General features: G+C 51.3%; 1 protein-coding gene across 15 annotated transcripts in view; it reads right to left on the bottom strand.

Annotated features, from left to right (window-relative positions):
- The window catches only part of PIP5K1C (phosphatidylinositol-4-phosphate 5-kinase type 1 gamma), a 50,423-nt gene that overhangs the window by 14,479 nt on the left and 15,958 nt on the right, over nt 1–19,986 (bottom strand). For 10 of the 15 annotated variants that reach the window (XM_017837035.1, XM_017837036.1, XM_017837031.1 and 7 more), the window contains exons 2-10: nt 10,657–10,688; nt 8,276–8,362; nt 8,110–8,178; nt 7,851–7,981; nt 7,144–7,261; nt 5,141–5,293; nt 2,312–2,611; nt 1,601–1,806; nt 299–382 (exon numbers count right to left, since the gene is read on the bottom strand). In XM_017837035.1, coding sequence (XP_017692524.1) covers nt 299–382; nt 1,601–1,806; nt 2,312–2,611; nt 5,141–5,293; nt 7,144–7,261; nt 7,851–7,981; nt 8,110–8,178; nt 8,276–8,362; nt 10,657–10,688 — 1,180 coding nt within the window. The remainder of the gene's footprint in view (nt 1–298; nt 383–1,600; nt 1,807–2,311; nt 2,612–5,140; nt 5,294–7,143; nt 7,262–7,850; nt 7,982–8,109; nt 8,179–8,275; nt 8,363–10,656; nt 10,689–19,986) is intronic. The other 5 variants (XM_017837040.1, XM_017837034.1, XM_017837037.1 and 2 more) reach the window with 1 other exon arrangement.

Here is a 19,986-nt window from a genome sequence, read left to right as displayed (position 1 = left end):
GTCAGGCCAGGACTGTCGGGGAACACTACAGGGAAGGAGGAGCTGGGCTGGAAGAGGTGCAGACAATAGCCTTCCACCCCTGGAGATATGCTTCCCATACTGAGATGGGAAACTTCTTTAAGAGCAACTCACCATCCTGGACAAATGGTTGAGTGTCCCCAGCTGTTCTAAGGACAGCTTGGGGCAGCCTGTCTACTCCTCCTCACTGACTCCAGGAGAGGAAAACCTCCCTGCTGTCATTCAGTATTGAAAGAGATGTTACCACCCTGAAAGGACAGATGACTGCCAGGTTACCCACCTGTATGACTGCAGGATATCTATGATTCCTACGTGCAGCAGGAGACGCTCTCCTTTGCCGTTCACTGCTGGGATCCCTCCCATCCTGCAGGCAAAGCAGAACCTCAGTGGGTACAGCCTCAACCAGAGCTCCTGTAACACCCCAGCCCTGGGGAAGGGCCACAGCACCCCCACAAGGGGCTCTGGTGTGGTGTCAGACACAACCCAAAATCTGCGGGGTCACTTCGTGCACAGCCACGGGAGCTGACCCGGCCTGACCCCGCGTGTCCTGGGGTCACTGCCTGCGTGGCCAAACACCACTGTCACCACTGTTGTGTGGCACAGCCCTGCCTGGGCCACAAAGCACCACGGAGTTTTTTCTGTGCTACTTTATTCAGGGGATCAGGTTATTTCTCAGGTCATTTATCAGGTCAGTGAGAGCTGTCTGCCACTAGGGCAGCAAACCCTTAAGGACGAGGGTATTTCCAGTCCCATCCACACAAATATCATCCTGCCAAAGGTGCAGCAACCACCAGCACCAACACACAACCAAAGCACATGGGCACCAGGCAGGCTACTGCAAGTAATGATGCTGCATGGAAGACTGGAAATGCCACAGTATTATCTTGGCTCCACCAGGACAGATCCTCCTTCAAACCCAGAGTAGCTGGTTTCAGACAGCAACAAACAGCAAACTTCACCATTCCTCAGCAAGCCTGGTCCACAGAGCCTGGGATACAGGCACAGAGCCAGGAATACAGGCACAGAGCCTGGGATACAGGCATAGAGCCAGGAATACAGCACCGAGTCAGGGATACAAGCACAGAGCCCCAGATGGGGCACAGCACAGGACAGGTTTGGGGCAATCCCCCCAGCTCCAGCAGTGACTCCAGCACTTGGCTACACTGCTGTCTGCTGACCCCACTGGGATGGCCTCAGGGAACTGCCTGGGATTCCAAAGATGGCAGTGATGGAGAACAAACTCCAAGCTCCTGGGGACAGGCTGATCCCTACTTCGTCTCCAGTATTTGGGCCCTGAGCTAGAACTGAGCTTGTGTCTCCTCCCAAATCACAGGTGGACGTTTAGAGGCTGTTACACAAGCTGAGAACCTACAGCCTGGCCTAGGCAGAGAAACTGCTGTGAAGCCAGAACCTTACAGAACCATCTCCCAGCCCAGCTTCCCCCTTTCCCACTGGCAGCACTACCACAACCCCAGGAGAGCTGCTCCTCGGAACAGTTCCTGTGGGCCTCATTAGGGATTTCCCACTCCAGCCTGCCCCTCCTCCCCTCCCAGCAGCACGAGTGAGCCGAGGTGTCACCTACGTGTCGTCGGTGTCTATGGCCTCCCCCCGGGCAGCCCCTCCCTGGATGGACTCCATGGCTGTGGAGTACAGGGCCTTCTGCCCCACGGGCCGCTTCTCATCCGACGTGCTGTGGGCTCCCTCGGCCAGCTGCTCCCGCTCCTGCTGGTCTATGTTATGAACCCCAAGCAGGAGGCTGTAGTCCATGATTTTAAAACTTTCCAATACCTATGGGTTAGTGTTGAGTTTAAGAACAAAGAACAAACTATATCAAACCAGCAGTTCAAATACAGCACAGATCCCAAAGCATGGAACAGCCCATCCACATTCCCACCAACAACTCCTTTGCCAGAGCCTGAAAGTTTCTGAGCCAACAGTCACCTCTGGGCTTGACTGCACAGAGTTTGGCCATCCCACAATTACCCCAAAGGGCTGAAGACTTGCAAACAACATTTGTATCTGCTGCACACTGATTGGGAAAAAGTATTTAGTTCCAGCAGAGCAGCTACAAGTGGAGCAGGCTGCCTGCACCAGGCAAGGGAACACAGCCTTGTCCCACAGAGGCTGCCATGAGATCCAACTCCATGGCCTGGCTTTCAGGGAGAAGGGCAGGAGAAGGGCTTGATCCTGCTCTGGGGTTAGCAGATTAGCAAGGTTCTCAATCACTGCTCTTCCTCATGCTTGAGAGCCACGGGGCTCCCTTACCCTGCTCCCCAAGCTGCCCCTTCCTTACCAGACAGTCTCGCTGCAACGTCTTCACCAAAGCACTGAAGGTGTCTGCATCCAACATCAGGCCCTCGGGCATGTCTTGGATGAAGTCCAGATCCTTGTACGTAGGGCTGGACTTTTCTTTTTCCTTCTTGGATGCCCGGCGTTTGTAGGTTGAGCCTTTGAGGTCGAATTTCAGGTGCATTTTCACCACTCGAGGCAGGATGTTGTTCATCACGACCACGCGGATGTTTTTGCCCCCGGACTGAACACAGTACAGTCCGTAAAACTTGGGCAGCAGAGTCCGGGGGTTCTGGTTCAGATTCTGCAGCAGGGGTGGAAAAAAGCGCAGAGGAAGGTCATTTGGGCAGAAAATTCCTGCTCTGTTCACCACAAAGCACGTCGACGGGTCTTGGAACAGCTGGACTTGGGGCTCTTTGCCTAGAGATTTTCTGAACTTTACAGGGGCTCAGTGTACACATTTGACAAACTCCTGCATTTCAAGTGGCTTTAGGACCTGAAAATACAGGGACTGAGATGCTCAGCACTCTCTGGGCAAATCACCAAGTCCGGAAATTCCCTGCTTTCCCCAAGAACACCAGCTAAAAAAGGGAAACCAAACTGGGAGAGAAATAAACACAATAAGTGGGAGCTTCAGGTTTAAAAATAACAGCTCTCTTGATCTCTTCACGAGTGTCAGAATCAAGAGCCGTTCTCTGGCCCAGAATAAACCAGGGACAGGATTATTTTTTTAAGCAAAACAACATAAATGTTCTCCTCCTGTTGCAGAGTTGCTTTATAAAGCAGTCAGCCAGAGAGCACGGATATCCTGCTTTGCTAGCATCCTTTTTTAGGCAGCAGTATGATTAGGAATGACATGACAGGCAGGATTTGCTTGTTCAGCTTTGGGCACGTTTGGGAAGGAAACAGAAGATCTCTGCACACTACAGCAGGAAGGACAGACCTGACAGGTTCTGACAGATGGCAAAAGCGTGACTGCATTAACATTTCATTCTCTTGTCATCTCACCTACCTGGGCACATCAGTGAGCCCTCTTTGAGAGGGCCAAAAGCAACAGAGGCAGGTAAACCAAATGTAAACAGCTTTAAAGTAACTCAGCATGAAAGCACTCTGCTTCCTTTCCCTGATTCCTTCGATGTGGATGGTTCCCCAGGAACAGCACAGCAATCAGGGGTAGCACCACAGAACCCACAGACAGTGTAATTCTACAACAAGTGGCTCAGAATTCTGCATCAGACAGGTAAGTTCAGTTTAATTCACTGACTGTCTGCCAGGGTGACTGCAGAATTAACAGTGCAACTCCACTGCCAGTTAAAGCCCCAGGAATGTGAGTGTCACCTGCAAAAGCAAGTGCCTGATTCACAGAATCCCAGATTGGTTTGGGTTGGGAGGGACCTTAAAGGCCATTTAGTTCCAACTCCCTGCCATGGGCAGGGACACCTTCCACTAGCCCAGGTTGCTCCAAGCCCTGTCCAACCTGGCCTTGGACACTTCCAGGGATGGGGCAGCCACAGCTTGTCTGGGCAACCTGTGCCAGGGCCTCCCCACCCTCACAGGAAGGAATTTCTTCCTGGCCTGGCTGTCTTTTAGACACAGACACCCCATAACCTCTCTCCCTTGGGTAAATTTTCCTCAGTAAATACTGAGTGAGAAAAGGATTCTCACAAAGCCAGTGTAGGATCACATAAACCCACGGCACCAGGCCCACAGATGGAGCAGCAGCATTGCTTCCCATCACCTTCTCCTCGACATCTCCACAACAAACAAATCTTTGGGTGGTTCTAACTGAATTTCAGAGCCCTCATTCATAAAGCTGCAGCCTCCAGCACAGTTATGCAGGTAGACAGCTCCTGATTTCTACACCAAAACAGAGGGTTTGGGTCCAATTTACTTTCACCCAATGCAAGTCTCTGGGTCTCAGTATCTTGCTTTGCCAGGCCTGAGGTTTAGGCAGCAGCTCTCTGCAAGACTGATGTGCAATGCTGGCTGTACTATGGGGCCCTTCAGCTTGGAACTGCAGCCAGTGGGAGCCAGGACAACCAGCAGCTGCCTTCAGAGTAACTGCCAAACAGAAGGAATGGGGGAGATCCAGGGCCAGCAGTGGTTTCCCCACAAAATCAAGGTGGTTATTTCCTGGAGAAAAGAGGCTCAAGGGGACTTTCTCACTTTCTCTAACTCCCTGACAGGAGGGTGGAGCCAGGTGGGGGTCGGGCTCTGCTCCCAGGGAACGAGGGACAGGACAAGAGGAAACAGCTTCAAGTTGTGCCAGGGAAGGTTTAGGTTGGATGTTGGGGGAAATTTCTTCACAGAAAGGGTTGTCAAGCATTGGAACACGCTTGGTGGCGGAGTTACCATCCCTGGAAGGGTTCAAAAAACGTGTGAATGTGGCACTTGGGGACATGGTCTAGTGGTGAACATGGTGGTGGTGCTGGGCTGATGGTTGGACTTGATGATCTTAAAGATCTTTTCCAACCTTAGCAGTTCTATGATTCAACAGCCACCCCCAAATCCAGGCTGGGACAGATATACAGTGCCAAGTGAAGAGGAACAAACCAGTGCTGGGAAAAGGACACCCAGAAACACACATCTGGGGAGCCATTTTGAGGCCAGAACATGCCTCCAAGCCATGCCACAATTATCTGCCTCACGTTTACAAATAATCAGCAGAATTTGTGCTTCTGGGACGGGCTTTATGACATGCTGTTAACTCTGTCCCTGGCATGGGGACAGGCCACAAGACACCCAGGGGGAGGACATGCCCCGTGAGATGCTCTGGACAGAAAAGCTGCCAGGACAAACCCAAGCCAGGTCCGAGGTGCTGAGTGATACACACCATGTAGTAGCCAGGAAGGAGCTTCTGTAGGAATTCAGCTTCCTTGTGCATCACAGTTTTTATGATGAATTCATCGTCGCTGGTGACGTAGAAGAGGGAGCCGCTGGCCCCGGGGTTGGACAGCTCGATCAGAGGCTCGTTACACAACGAATACTGGGGAGGAAAACAAAAAAAGGTGAAGTTTTATCCCCTCCTTATTGCAGATTGAGTTCTACACCCTCGAGGGCCTTCCCCTGCATGTTGTCTCCCTGGGAGATCAAGGGGTAGCAAAGCTCAGGTGAGAACTATTTTCATTACAGGTTAGGTCTGAGCAGCCGAGCTGATGGACAATTTACAATTAGAGACCAAGATTACAGTTCAGAGCATCCCAACTGCTCAGAATCCAGCTAATCATGTGCTTTCAGGAACATCCAGCCTTCCTAATGACATCCTATCTGCTCCCATTGTGCCTGTGTGCACGTATCACATTCAGGCTCTTCCAGCACATCACCGCACGCGCAGACGGACACGGGATTTTAGGGGACCAGACAATCTGCTCAGGGAACCACATCTGACTGTGCTGGAGGGAACACCACGCACTGGCTGTTCTCAGCAGCCTCCCCTGGCCGTGTGCTCCCCTGTTCCAGAGGATTTTTACAGTCACACCTCACCCCCTCATGTGCTGGAAACATGTGAAAAGTCTTAGCCGAGGTGTGCAGCCAAGGGGGGATCAGCTCTGTGCAAGGGAGCTGAGCTGGGAGGACATTTCTAGCCATCAGGATGCAAACAGCAGGTCCTCAAACGAGGACATGCCCAGGAGCAGGGGAAAAAAAAAAGAAAAAGCACAAGCAGATGGACTTTGCAGCTCAGTGCCCACCCAGGTACCTGTGGGGGTCGGGGGGGTTCAGGGCAGGATCACAGAGCTGCCCGGCCAGAGGTGAGGTGGGGAGAGGGAGGTGGGGGGAGAAAGGAGCTGATCAGAGCAATAAATTAAATGTTCATCATTATGTACTGAAAACAGCTTTCAGCCCTGCACAGACTAACGATCCAAGACTTGATCAAGTTAATCATCTCATGCATAATTAAAGGCATTTGCCGCTGTGGCAGGCAAGAGACAATCAGGGGAAGCAGAAACAACAAATCAGAGCTGTGACCTTTGCAACTGAGGCAAGGCAGGCTCCTTGCCCTCCCAAGTTCTGAACTTGGCTGGCACAGGTGGGAATCACCTCTACCCTCACACCAGGCACTGGCACAGGTTTGTTTCACTGGCAGGTGTTCAGCTACAACCACCCCTGTCTACAGGTGAAGTCAGACAAAAAGGGCTGTTCCAAAAGGGGAGGGTGTGCACTCATGGATGTGTTTCCTTCCCCAGTTCACACAGAACAGGACGTCACATATAGGCAAGGGCCCAAATTCAACCCCAGTGCACTCCAAGCTTGTACTCCAAGGTATTTGAAAACCAGCCTTTCCAGCTCTGAGGAGCTTTCAGAGCACAAGAACAAGCTGTGTTTTATTCCGTCTTTGTAAGATGATTAAAATAACTACATTCACATAGCTCTCAAGTGAGTACACAAGGAAAAATTCCCATCTTTGTCCTCAGAGCCCCAGGGGACATTACAGGGTCGCACCCAGCAGAACACAACTCCTTTGGCTTGTAAACACAGTGGGTTATTGTTACCACAAGGACCAGAGAGGGAAGCCCATTGCAGGGTTTACACAGCTCACACTGTGTGCAGGTCACTGCTTCCCTCCAGCAGCTGCCACTCAGCAAACCCAAACTGAGAATCAGGCAATGGGTTGGGTTGGGAGGGACCTTAAAGCCCACCCAGAACCACCCCCTGCCACAGACAGGGACACCTTCCACTAGCCCAGGTTGTTCCAAGCCCCGTCCAACCTGGCCTTGGACACTTCCAGGGATGGGGCAGCCACAGCTTCTCTGGGCAACCTGTGCCAGGGCCTCCCCACCCTCATGGTAAAGGTAGATAAATGAGGAAAGACAGAGAAATCAAAAAATACATCCATACCAAATAATCATCTGGACGAATCCCAAAGAGCTCTCGGAAGTACCGGAAAGCCACTGGGGCGTAGGTCTTGAACCTGAAGTCGGCGTAGTGGTGAGCCGGGGTGAGGTTACTGCCTTCGCTGCACAGAACACACACAGGGCCTCTGTTACCACTCACCAGACACCTACAGTCACACCAAGACTACCCGGTGTATTTAAGGTGAACTGAGCCTTGCAAAAAGGCATCTCTGGAACAACAACCCCCTCGTGTCTGTGGCAGGACAACAGGAAAACAGGTTTTATGTTATCTGCCAAAATCTATTTCCAGAGAGTGAAGGAACAGCCACTTGCCAAGGAGAATATATTTACATAGAGAATATAGCTTTTATGAGCTTTGTTTATTCACAGTTAAAGAGCTCCCAGAAGGAGTTTCTTCCATCTCAAACATTGTATAATTTCACGAAAGAAATTCTAGACGGACAGGTAGAAAGATGAGCATGTAGGAAGGGTAACAAACTCGAGCACCCAGTACTGCTTCCCTGTGCTTCCCTACAAGCCAGTGCACTGCAGAATCCAACACTTCCCACTGTTCTGTTTGTATGTCATGGTGCAGATTTAAAACATTCAGAGCATCCAACTCTGATCTAAAGACAGATGGAAGCTCTCTTGAAAAATCAGTGAGAAAAAGAAATAACTCATCTGTTTTTTTCTTTTTCCCTTCTCCTTTACCTTGGGAAAAAAATGCTCTCCACCACATAGAAGTCCTGCATCAGGACATCTCTCTCTGGCTTGGAGCTCAGATTGCCCACAGTATATCCAATCCCCAGCTGGATGGCCCCCTTCAGAGTGGATGACGTGGTCTGGCAAAAGGAAAAGAGCAGTCAGTGAGCATTTCACAGGAGATTATGGCAATAACATCCCCTGTATTTACAACACAGTCATGTCTGTGACTTCTGTGGGGTTGTCTCGGGCACTACACACTGCTAACCAAGTTCATCCAGCTGCTGAAGAGAGGGCTCCAGGTTTGCCGTTTGCATGATTCTGCTGTCCAGGGGTGCTGCGTAAAATGTCAATCAGATTGGTAACTATTGGGCCCCAACTTCTCTCAGTCTGTCACCCACACTTGGCTGCCCCCCCAATCCCCAAACCCAAACCTTTTTGTAGGTGGTTTCCCCAGAAGCATCCACGCTTCGGTGGCCAATCTTCTTTCCTTGGCCAGGCTGTCCTGGCACTGACGGTCCCTGCAAGGAGAGCACGTGGGTGAGGATCAGGGCAGGGGCTGAGCTGGCCACCAAGCACACCCAGAGCAGCACAGGCACAGCCACGCTCCCAACAGCTGTACTGCACACAGGGATCACTCCACTGCTGGAAAAAAACCCTGCAGAGTGCCAACACGTGCAACTGGCACCTGCAAACTTCACACAAGGCTGTTTGAATTATCCTTCCACCCCTCGAGAGTTTGAATAGCAGCACTCCACCTGACACCCCCACTGCTCCCTGGGCAGAGCCCTCAGTGAAGAGCTTGGAAAAGATCCAGCTGCCAACATCCCCTGGTGCTTGACTGTGGTTTTCCCATTGATTTACAAGTGATGTATTAAATCAAACAGCCCGAGAGGTTTGTTCTTAAGAACTCCATGCCCTCAGGTGTCACACCAACACCTCAGGCTTCACTGGAGAGATCAGAGGCAGCTGACGGGGACAGCCCAGCCCAGCCCTGCTCCCACTGAGATAATCCAGTCAGCAAGATCTCATCAGTTTGTAATTCCAAGGCCGAGTCCACATGGGATGAACCCCAGGAACGGCTCTTCCACAGGTTTTGCAAAGAGTTCACAGAAATGCTATAGGCTGCCAGCACTTCAGGGTGACAACAAACCTGCTCCTGTCCCCTTCTCCTCTCCTGCCTGAGTTTGCCAGGTCTTTCTTTGCTGACCCAGGAGGGAGCAGATCGTGGTGCTCCCTTTAACAACCCAATGTAACCACGTTTTGGGAAGTTCTGTGCAGCTCCTTTTGCAGCCCTGGGTGTAGGGACCCTCTACTCCATCACCAAGCAATGTTTTACCCACTCCCAGGCTCTCTGCCAGTCGATCCCAGTGGATCCCAGAGCCCAGCAGGCAGCTAGAACTGCTGGTGAGCCACCAGCACCATTTTGGGGTTTGCTACATTGCAGAACAGCTTTGGATCTTCCTTTGAGCAGCACACAGAGAGATCCAAGGTCACTTCCCAAGTGACCCTGTTCTATCCATGTCCATTTTGAGTGCTGCACAGACCCAGCTCTGAACCAATGGCTCCAGCAGACAACAGATAATTTTGCTCAGACTAAGAAGTTCTTTGTGCTTTAGCTTTTAATCAAGAGCTTGCAGCTATTTCTGCTCAAACTGCTTGTCTTTTTTGTACTAAGGGGCAGCCTGAGTTCTCCTTCAAAAATCCCATTTCCTACCCTGTCTTATTAGCACATTGCTCCTGAGCACTCCTTCTCCCAGCAGCTGGGATCAGCTTACCCTCTCCTTCAGCCTCTACCCAGCGTGCTCGATCCTACTCCACACAAGCTTCAGCTGTGCCATCCTGCCTCACCAATGGCTCATCATCATCCTCAGAGGAACAGACACAGGCAGTGGGAAGGGACAGCCATCCTAAAACTGCAGTGACAAAAGCCTCTTCCAGCCTCTTGCTCTGCCTGTGGCTGTTTCCAGGGCAAGGAAAAGTGGGGCTGTTGGTGCACTGAACCAAGCAACCAACTTCCACAGAAGCTGAGCTTCCTACTACACACATTTCTGGGGAGATAGAAAAGAATCAACTGTCGCATTCCTGGCAATCTTTATGGGAAGATTTTGCTATTCTTGTGTACAAATGCTCATCATCCCAGGTGAGGAATGGGAAGGGGGATGTCAGAAAATTTGATCAAATGAAAATCATTTGAACATGATGCTCTAAACTGAGAGTGTGGGCTTCAGGGAACAGCTTTCAGGCACAGAGCCTCCTACCAGATTCCCTGCTGCCAACTGTGGGGAGTTTTGCTCCAGAAGGTAACAGTGACTCAGAACCTGTGACCTGGAATATCTCTGAGAGGAGATCAGTCCCAGGAGATGTTCCCCTGTTTTAGTGCTTAACAAATCACAGCCTCCCTGACTCGCTCCCAGGAGTGGGTGAGACCCAACACAGAGCCCCTGAGATGCCCCAACCCACAGATTCCCCTGTTAACACCTCCAGGTCCTGGGTGCCCTGAGCCACTGATGTACAGGCATCATGGATCACACAGCTAAAACTGGCCACATGATGGGCACAACCCCTCCACCTCCCCCCTGTGCCTGTGGTGATGCCAACACAGGGGCCCTGAAGACCTGCCACTAATTTTATTTCTCCCAAATAACAGATATCAAATTTCCAGTCATCTCATATGTATTACAAAATCTAGTTCTGCTAACAAACAAACAAACAAACCAACCAAACCAAAAAAAAGCAGGCAGAAGTGTTTTCTAGAGCTCTGTGTTCTCATTTCTCCACACAGAACTGTCAAGCCCAGCTTCACAAAGCTCACCTCAGTTATGGCTGTCTTCTTTGGGGCCAGACCTGCAGAGAGAAGGGAAGAGGATCAGGAAAAGTAGGGACATCAGGAAAAAAAAACAACAACCCAACCACCAAAGCTCCAAGAAAACGGCCCAATGTCTTTTCAAGCCTTTAGAGCATCTGGCTTTGCTTGGTTTTCAGCTTCACTAGTGCAAGAATCTGAAGGTACAGGAGTCACCCAAACAATTTCACATTCGGAAGCACAAAAATGCACGTTTTTTCCTAGCAAAAGCATTTCCTAGAGGCTTCAGCAGAGAGTTCTCACAAAGCCCTGCTGCCCCATTAAGCAAAGGGTCCACACTGCACTGGAGAGTCAGTCTGCACAAGCCCAGAGAGACACTCCTGAAGCTGCTTTCCAGCCACTCAGTAGGCACTTGACAAACCATATTGATAATTGAATCTATTTATAGAATCCAGTGTCCAAATATATCACACAAATGAACGCATCATTTATCTTTACTGCTGCCTTGGGAGAAGCCACTGCTGCTGCATTACAGCCAACGGTGAAAATTAGGGTTTTGCCTCAAGCTCTCAGATATATAATCAGAGCTGGAAACACAGGCCCAAACCCTCTGACACGAGGACATCTCCCTTTCTTAAGAAGTGGCTTAATTTCACAAGAGACCACTGAGTGGAGCTTTGAGTCTTCTACTCAAGAGGGGTATCTACACTCAAACTGGGGGGAGGTCCTTCTCCAGGGGGAGTGGATGCCCTCCTGCCCTCCTGGCTGGAGAGCAGGAAAAGCCCCAGAGGATCCAGACAAAGTTCTGCTGCTTCAGCATCCCCTCCCCATTTTGACAGTGGTTTACCTGGGGTACCTGCTCAGCCCCATCAAAGACAAGCAGCGATGCTGCTTCAGGGCTTGTTTCAGAAGGAGCCTGAGCAAGAAGTTGGGCATAACTTCAGTACCTGAAGGGGCTCCAAGACAGCTGGAGAGGGCCTGCAGTGACAGGACAAGGGGGAATGGCTTCCCACTGCCAAAGGGCAGTGTTAGATGGGACATTGGGAAGAAATTCTTCCCTGGGAGGGTGGGGAGGCCCTGGCACAAGTTGCCCAGAGCAGCTGTGGCTGTCTCATCCCTGGAAGTGTCCAAGGCCAGGTTGGACGGGGCTTGAAGCAACCTGGGCTAGTGGAAGGTGTCCCTGCCCGTGGCAGAGACTGGGACTGGATGGGCTTTAAGGTCCCTTCCAACCCAAACCATTCTGGGATTGGATGACAATGGGAGCACGATGTTCTGCAGATGACAACACCACCAGGGAAGGGTGTGACTCAGTTACATTTTGGGAAATATTTCAGACGCTGGGAAGCGAATAAACAACAAACCCAGTAACACTGTTCTGTTTTAAACTGTGCTCCCAGTGCCCAAGTTCTGCATCAGGAACAGAATTGCAGGACTGCAGCGAAGCTCTGCAATCCCAGCTCAGGCAGGAGGAGGGCAGTGAGTGGAGTGGGATCCCGAGGGGGCAGAGCAGCTCCCCCTGTCACCCACCTGGGCCGGGTCCCCTCAGCCAACGGGGTGTCACTGACACGGGTGGGTGACACACCACGAGTGATGTGAACCTGTCACTCCTCCAGCTCTCCAGGACCGCGCCAGCACGTGGCTCAGGACCACTGTGAGCTCCAACTGTGATGAAAAATTAGTTCTTTGGCCTAAGCCAACAAAATTCTGTGATTTTTGAACAAAACGCCCCGCAGTGGCCTGGAGAGCAGGAAATAAGGCACTAAGTGAGCATTTAGCTAATGAACTTTCAGGACACGAGCTGGAGCAGCAGCTCCAGACCACTGGGGAATCCAAAAGGGGAAATGCTGCTCCAGATTGAACACTGGAAATCGCTGGGAACACACTGTGGCCAAGAGCCCCAGGCTAGGAGAATGTGCTCTCCTGCCACGGCTGCCACTGCTCTCCCACCGCACTAATCTCGTTTCTGCACTTTGTCACAATTCCAGAGCAGGAGATTATCTTTAATTTTGTGATAATTACCACAAGCTGCTTTCATTCCCAGCTTTTAAGTGTCTGCTGCTGTACACGTACCAAATGTGGAATCAACACCAACCGTCCGCTCGAAGGAAAGGTACCGGAGGTGAAGAACCACAGATCTCCAGGAGAAATGATGCCTGAGGTGGGCAAGAGCACCCCCCCAGCAAAACCTCCCCCAGCCCACACCAAAAATAAAACAAATCAGCTCTATAAAATCAACTTATCTAGGCAGAAAATGTAAAAATCTTCCACTGGCTCCTCCATGCGTGGCACACGGCCGTGCTCGGCTCAAACAAGCTGACAGATGGCCTGGCAGAACCTGATTTAACTCCAGCTCCGGGGGTTACAGAGCCACGAGACAGCGCTGGGGTTTGCGGGAGCTGCTGCGGGAAGTTTTGACACTTAACGAGATAATTGAAATGATTCTTATCCGATTTGGTGCGGCTTAGCCGGGGTGTGCTCAGAAATGTGATGGATGAGCAGCTCCGGAGGGGAAACCCCGGGATGAAACCCCAACTTTCTGCCCTGCCTGCAGCCCCTGCCTGGGCTCTGCCAGCACTTCAAGCACGCTTGACCTGCTGCCTTCAGTTCTGTTCTCATCTGTGCACGGCTTCAAGTGACCCCGTCCCAACCCTCGAGCTCCTAGAGAGCCTCTGAAAGGAATGCTTCAGTTTTGGATTCAGCAATTCCCATCTCGGATTTAACTTCTGGTTTTTTTCCATATTTCTCTATTCACAGGCCATCCCCACCACGGCACTGACACCCTGCAGGACAGGCAGGAAAACCTCTGCACCTTGTCTGACACAGGAAAGGGCTCTCCAGTTTCAGCTCTACCAGTCAGAGGAGCAAAACCCCCACAGGATGAGGGTAGTGAGGCCCTGGCACAGGTTTCTCAGAGCAGCTGTGGCTGTCCTATCCCTGGAAGTGTCCAAGGCCAGGTTGGACGGGGCTTGGATCAACCTGGGCTGGTGGAAGGTGTCCCTTCCACTTCCTTCAAAACCAGCTAAGGCAGGTTGACTTGCCAAAGCCCTTCGTTATCAAAAGAGTCATAAGAGGTTTCTGTCTACTGGAAAGGAATTTCTTAAGACAGTTTACAAAAATCCAGGATAAGCCTCGTTTAAGTTCACAGGATCCTGGAATATCCTGAGTTGGAAAGGACCCACAAGGATCACGGCATCCAACTCCTGGCCCTGCACAGATACCCCAGCAATCCCACTCTGTCCCTCAGGGTGTTGTCCAAACGCTCCTGGAGCTCTGGTAGCCTTGGGGCCGTGCCCACTGCCCTGGGGAGCCTGGACAGTGCCCATAAGATCTAATAAAGCAGTTTTCTTTATAAGACAGGTGTATACACACACATCTATAAATTGTAACTATCTGATACTTTATGATGGCCTAGAGAAGTCAAAACAAATCTGAACAACCAGTAGGTTTATCTGGACTCCTTTCTAAGATCAAAACTGCTGCAGCATCTTTAATAAAGCTTCACTTTTATTAAAGTGTTTATGAGGATATAAAACGTGACTGCAACTAAAAATATGTGAGAATATAAATGCCACATAAGCTCCTCAGCAGGAGGCTGCACCAGCAGGAGTCCCCCAGAAATCCAGCACACCAGAGACCTGCAGTTTGCCACTTGCTCCCAGCCTGATCTAGTGGAAGGTGTCCCTGCCCATGGCAGGGGATGGAACTGGATGAGCTTTAAGGTCCCTTCCAACCCAAAACATTCTGGGATTCCATGAAATCCTGACACGTCACACACTCCCCGAAGGAGATCAATATCTCACTTTAGACTTTCTCTATTGAGAAGAAGACAATGTGACACACCTGAGCAACCCACCTGGACGACAAGGAGAGGTGGAGGCTGTGACCAGGACACTGCAATTCACTGTTCCATCAGACCCCTCAGACACAGACCTGCCCAGGTAATGCCTTATGGACAAAATCAAACCCAAGACTGCCAAGACAGGAGCTGTAGAAGTTAAAGGCTCCACACGTGAGTTGCAGTTGAAATACAGAGAGAAAGGCTGGAAATGAAATGCATCCATCAAAAGAGGCAGCTGATACTGCCTGTAAGGGATTGCTAATAGGGACAAATTAAAAGCAAGGGGGAGTGGGGGAAGGCAATTCAGCAAATCATAGAATGGGTTGGGTTGGGTTAAAGCTCATCTTTTGTCCCTGCCATGGGCAGGGACACCTTCCACTAGCCCAGGTTGCTTCAGGCCCTTTCCAACCCAGCCTTGGACACTCCAGGGATGGGGGAGCCACAGCTGCTCTGGGCAACCTGTGCCAGGGCCTCACCACTCTCCCAGGGAACAATTCCTTCCCAATCTCCCATCTAACCCTGCCCTCTGGCAGTGGGAAGCCATTCCCCCTTGTCCTATCACATACCCTTGTCCAAAGTCCCTCTCCAGCTCCCTTGTGAGCCAGAAACACTAGAGTTGGGAAGCAGCCCTGGAGCCAGCACAGCAGCCAGTCCAGCTCCCTGAGGGGCTGGCACGAGCATCAGGCTGTGTCCAAAGGGAGAGGCAAAAGCAACTCTGAATTTCTTCTCATACCCAACACGTGTGGATCCAGCTCCCAGCACACAGAGCAGTCCTGGAAGGGGAGGAGACACCACAGGAAGCAGGAGCTGGACTCTCAGTAACCCCCTGGAGAAGGCAGCTGAGAACAACCTGCCCTTCCCAGGCAGACAGGATCACCTCCTGCTGATCATTTAACACATCTTCTTCCCATAAACCAACACAATTTGATTCAGATGAGAAACGTCAAGGAAGGCACAACACTAAATAAAAATTCAGGGGTTTTGCCCCCTTAAATGTGGCATCTCTTGGCAGAAAGAGCTGCAGCTGCTCTGCACCCTGGGCGTGGATCGCTGCTCCTGCCATGCAGAGAGCTTGGAGAAATAATACAGAAATAAAGCAATCTGAGATAAATTCTTTTTGTTATATAGAACCTACATATAGCTTTGCCACCTAAATGTATCCGTTTTTCCCTGGAGCACTGGCTGACTGATTTTTGGGATCATCCACATCAAACTGGTGCGGATTGAACCCAGCCCAGTCTCTCTCCAGCCTGGTTCATCCTGTCCACCCCTGTGCTCAGGCAAGGCTGCTTCCATCTCTGTGGGCAAGGGAGGAGAGACCCAGCTCTGATGCATCTGCAGCACAGGTAGCTCCACATTCCTCAGGACACTTCAGCCACCATCAAAAGTCCAGCAGCTATTTGCAGACAGAAATGCTGGCAGCACTGGGAAGCATCCAAACTGGGCTACCAGGAGCAGCCAGAGGTGAGTAATCCCATTTAATCCCACCTTGGCTGCCCTGCTCTCCTCCCTGCCCACACTGGCTCTGTGCCTTGTTCCAAGCATGCAGGAGCCACCTTCGCTCTGGGGAGGGAAGATGACATTGGCACACCAGGATCTGCTGCCCCAGCTCCATGTGCTGCACTCTTCCCATGGCCTTTGTCTTTGTTTATCTGAGCAGAAACTTTGGGGACAGGGATGGCAAGGCTTGTTCAAATAAATGGCTCGTACAAATGGCTTATACAAATTAAGGGAAGGAGTTTAACGTGCCAGCTGGGCAGGCCAGGGCTCCGGGGCACTGCTGTGGTACCTGCTGACAGCAATGCCACCACTGATCCCTCCTTTCCACCCTGGGCAAGGACAAGCTCTTCCATTAACTGGAGACAGGCAGGCATGTGGGAGCCCCAGTCCCGCCCCAGCCACCTCCTCAGGTTTCTGACTCCCCAGTCCTGCCCCAGCCACCTCCTCAGGTTTCTGACTCTCTAGTCTTACCCCAGCCACCCCCTCACGTTTCTGACCCCAAGACTCCCCTGGCAGGACTCCCCAGGGATCAGCCACTGATCCTGAATTCTACAGCCCAACTCGCCAATCAAAGGAAACTTCCAGCTTACGGAGCATCAGCACTGCCAGGGACTGCCACAAAGGGATGATGCTGCAGTAAAGGCACCTACCAGCCTTGTTTATTTTTGGGTTTACGCAGAAACTCTTTCTGCCTCAGAAATAAATCCATTTATCTCAGCTCAGGGCAGAAGATGAAGATGCTGGTGGGGGGTTAACACATCCCTTCCTCATCCTCAGCTGCCCATGTTGCTGCATCTGGGGTGCAGCATCCCGGGTCCAGCTCTCCTCGGGGAGCTGAGCCAGGACATCACCATGCTGGAGCGTTTCCTTGACAACTCCCGGGAAAAGCGCTTACTGCGCCCGAGTCCAATTACGGCGAGGAACGAGCAGGACAAGAGCAGGGAAATGAAATTTAAAAAGAACTGATTTGTTTTCTTGTTTCAGATCAGCTGCCTGTAGGAAAAAGGGACAATTTCGGAGTGCTGAGCCCAAAGCGTGTGACATGGTGACAAAAAGCCCAACAAAAATCCCACCAGGAGCAGCACACAATAGCTGCCACCCGGCAGCGGAACAGGCTGCAGCCGCTCGGCTCTGTAATTATGCAATCCAGTGGGATGTTCGGGCAAACATCTGTTCCATGGGAAAGGTGCAGCCTTATCTGAACACAGTGTTCCTGCTCCCTTCCACGCTCTGGTCACAGGAGGATTGGGGAGTGGAACGACACACGCTCCCCGGCACGTCCCCTGTGGGCAGCGGGGGCAGGAAGGCGAGAGGCTCCCAAGGTCACGCACCCGGCAGTGCCTCTTCCCAGCCTCTGGCTTCTCTCCTTATTACAACCTGCAAGTCCAAATCTGCCTACCAGCATTCACAACAAAGCCTGGTCGGGATTAGAGACAGCAAACATGGCAGCAGGAAGCGTCACCTCTGCAGGACAGAGCCAGAGACGACACAGAGGTGCCACTAAAACCACGATGCCAATTTAGAGTGAGGCCGCAAAAGGCTGAAGGACTTTGAAGCTACATTCCTCACAATCATCCAGAACAGCCAGAGCAACATCCAGCTGCTCCTTACCTTGGCTCAGGGGTAGGATAAGCTTCACATTCCCTACTAGAAGGTTCCAACCCACTGACTCCACTCACTGGAGCATCTCCTGGCTGCCCAGAGCTGAGGTTCAGCAGCAAGAGGACACAGAACCTCCTGTTGCCTTTCTAGTCATGTTGCAAAAACACTGGGGACCTGAACACAGCACATAAGCCCCAGGCAGCCCCTGGGACTCTTTCTGCGTGTCCAGATGGAGTTTCCAGCTGCCACAACGTCCCAGAGAGTTGTTTCCCAACCCCAGGTCACAGAAGCACAAGACAGCGAAGGAACTCATTTCCCTCCTTCATTTTCCAAGCATCCCTATCTCCCTGCCTGGAGGCTCCTGCTGAGAAGCAGGATCCAGGACCTCTAACGTGTCCTACCTCTGTGCAGGGAAGGATGCCCACCTCCATCCTCCACTATGCTGCTCTCCCAGTGCCACTAATAAAGAGGGAGAAGCTCGACCTGACTAATCCGAGGTTACACTCTGCCTGCCAGAGTCAGAACACTTCTTCTGCCCCCAATACCCAGGGTTTGCAGTGTGGCACAGCTCAGGACTTTGGATGCTTGGGGCTTAAGGTCAGCCCTCAGCATCTCCCAACCAGGCAGGGATTAGAGCTGCTGGAGGCTCTTCACCAGCCAACCTTGGCAAGCTCCCTTAGAAGTCGCTGGCTCTGCGAGGCCACCTGGAAGGCAGGAGCCAGGCACAGGACAGGGAATTGCTGGCTGGAAAAAGGATATATTCACTGTAGTCAACCCCAAAATTACTTACACTGATAAAGAACACAGGATATTGTTACTGAGAGGGCAAACTCCCTTTAACTAGTGCAGGAGGATATCTTGGCACATCAGCTTGGCTCCCTTTCCAATATTCTTTCTCTGGGTATCCCAGAAAGGATCTCAGCCTGTCTGAGGAGAGCACTGGCAAGGCAGAATCATTGCAGCTGCTTGCAGGAGCAGCACAGCAGCTTCAAAGAGCGTTGGATTGCAGGCTGTATGAGAGAGTGACAAACCATCCCCACAATTTTATCTCTCACAGAGGTTTCTGCACCTCTGATCCAGGAGGGATGGGACAGATTACTCATCACTTCCACCATTTAAAAGTGTTTTCCTACAGGTCCTACCTCAAAGAGAGCTGACCCCTTGCTCATTCACCAGCAGGAATAATCCTAATCTATTTTAGTCTGAGAATAGAAGAACACAACTCAAGAAAGACATCCACCTCCACAAATTTTCTGTTTTCTGACCTTCTAAAACACATGTTGAACTCGTTACTACAGTCACAGTAGGTAAGGAAAGCTATCTGAAGTTTCCCAGAAACCACCTACCACAACACTAGGACATAGAGAAGTCACCACAGTCAACACATCTTTAAACCCGTGGGATCCCAGCATCCCAACCAACAGCAATCTCCAAAGGGAAAACAGCTGCTCTGTCTGCAGGCCACCCTTCACACGTCATCCTGAAGATGCACCTGGATTTTTAACGAGTGGGGTATTTCCTGATTTACCCCGTAGCCAAAGCTGCTCGGCTAAATCCTCTAAAACTTAATTCCCCTCTGGCTAATGTCACCTGACAGAGATTTTCTGAGGGTGCTCAAGCACTGGAGACTTGAAAGGGGATTTCAGTGCAGGGTTATGCACAACACGCGTCACTGGAGATAAAGTCCTTGCACTCAGCCTGATGTGAGCAGCCAAGTCCTTCACCAAACACCTCCCAGTTGCCACAGGTGCTGCTGACAACAGTGCAGGAGAGATTTGCCCCCCAGTGCTGAGGACGAGGTCTGGGTGGGAGAGGAGAGGGGGACATCTGTAACTTGTACCTGTTTCAAAAACAGACATCCAGGCAAAAGCAGCAGGTTGAATTTCTGGGCTTTTTGTGGGTTTGTGATACAGCCCTCAAAGGGCACGTGCTCTACACAACTCAGACAGGGTTTTCAAGTTGACCAGGTACCACTGAAAATTAAGAAAACGTGCTCAGAACGGCAGAGCAGTGACATATCTTTGTTTGAGAGACCAAATGTTGGACTTGGTGATCTTGGAGGTCTTTTCAACCTTAATGGTCCCATGATTCTATGATCTACTTCTAAATAAACCCGAGTTTTTGGGGATGTAACATGGAGAAACCCAAGCTCTCCAGGCTGCAGGACTGGCTCATCTGAGCTCGACCCGCACCAAGTGATCAGAGATTTCTTGGCCTCGTTCAAAACTCACTATCCCAACTCTGTTGCTTCCCATCAGCGTGTCCCCTGCCTGCCCCCCACCACTGCCTGAGCCCTTCCTGCACAGCCCACCCAGACCCTGCACACAAGGGAGCAGCTCTTTAGAAGCAAACTCTGCTCGATCCATTCCAGCTACTGCAAATCCTTCCCAGATGGATCC

The sequence above is a fragment of the Lepidothrix coronata genome, unplaced genomic scaffold, assembly GCF_001604755.1.
Source record: "Lepidothrix coronata isolate B3197 unplaced genomic scaffold, Lepidothrix_coronata-1.0 Scaffold290, whole genome shotgun sequence".
Lineage (NCBI taxonomy): Eukaryota > Metazoa > Chordata > Aves > Passeriformes > Pipridae > Lepidothrix > Lepidothrix coronata.
Note: the sequence above shows the minus strand (reverse complement) of the source record. Positions and strands in the feature narration are given on the sequence as shown.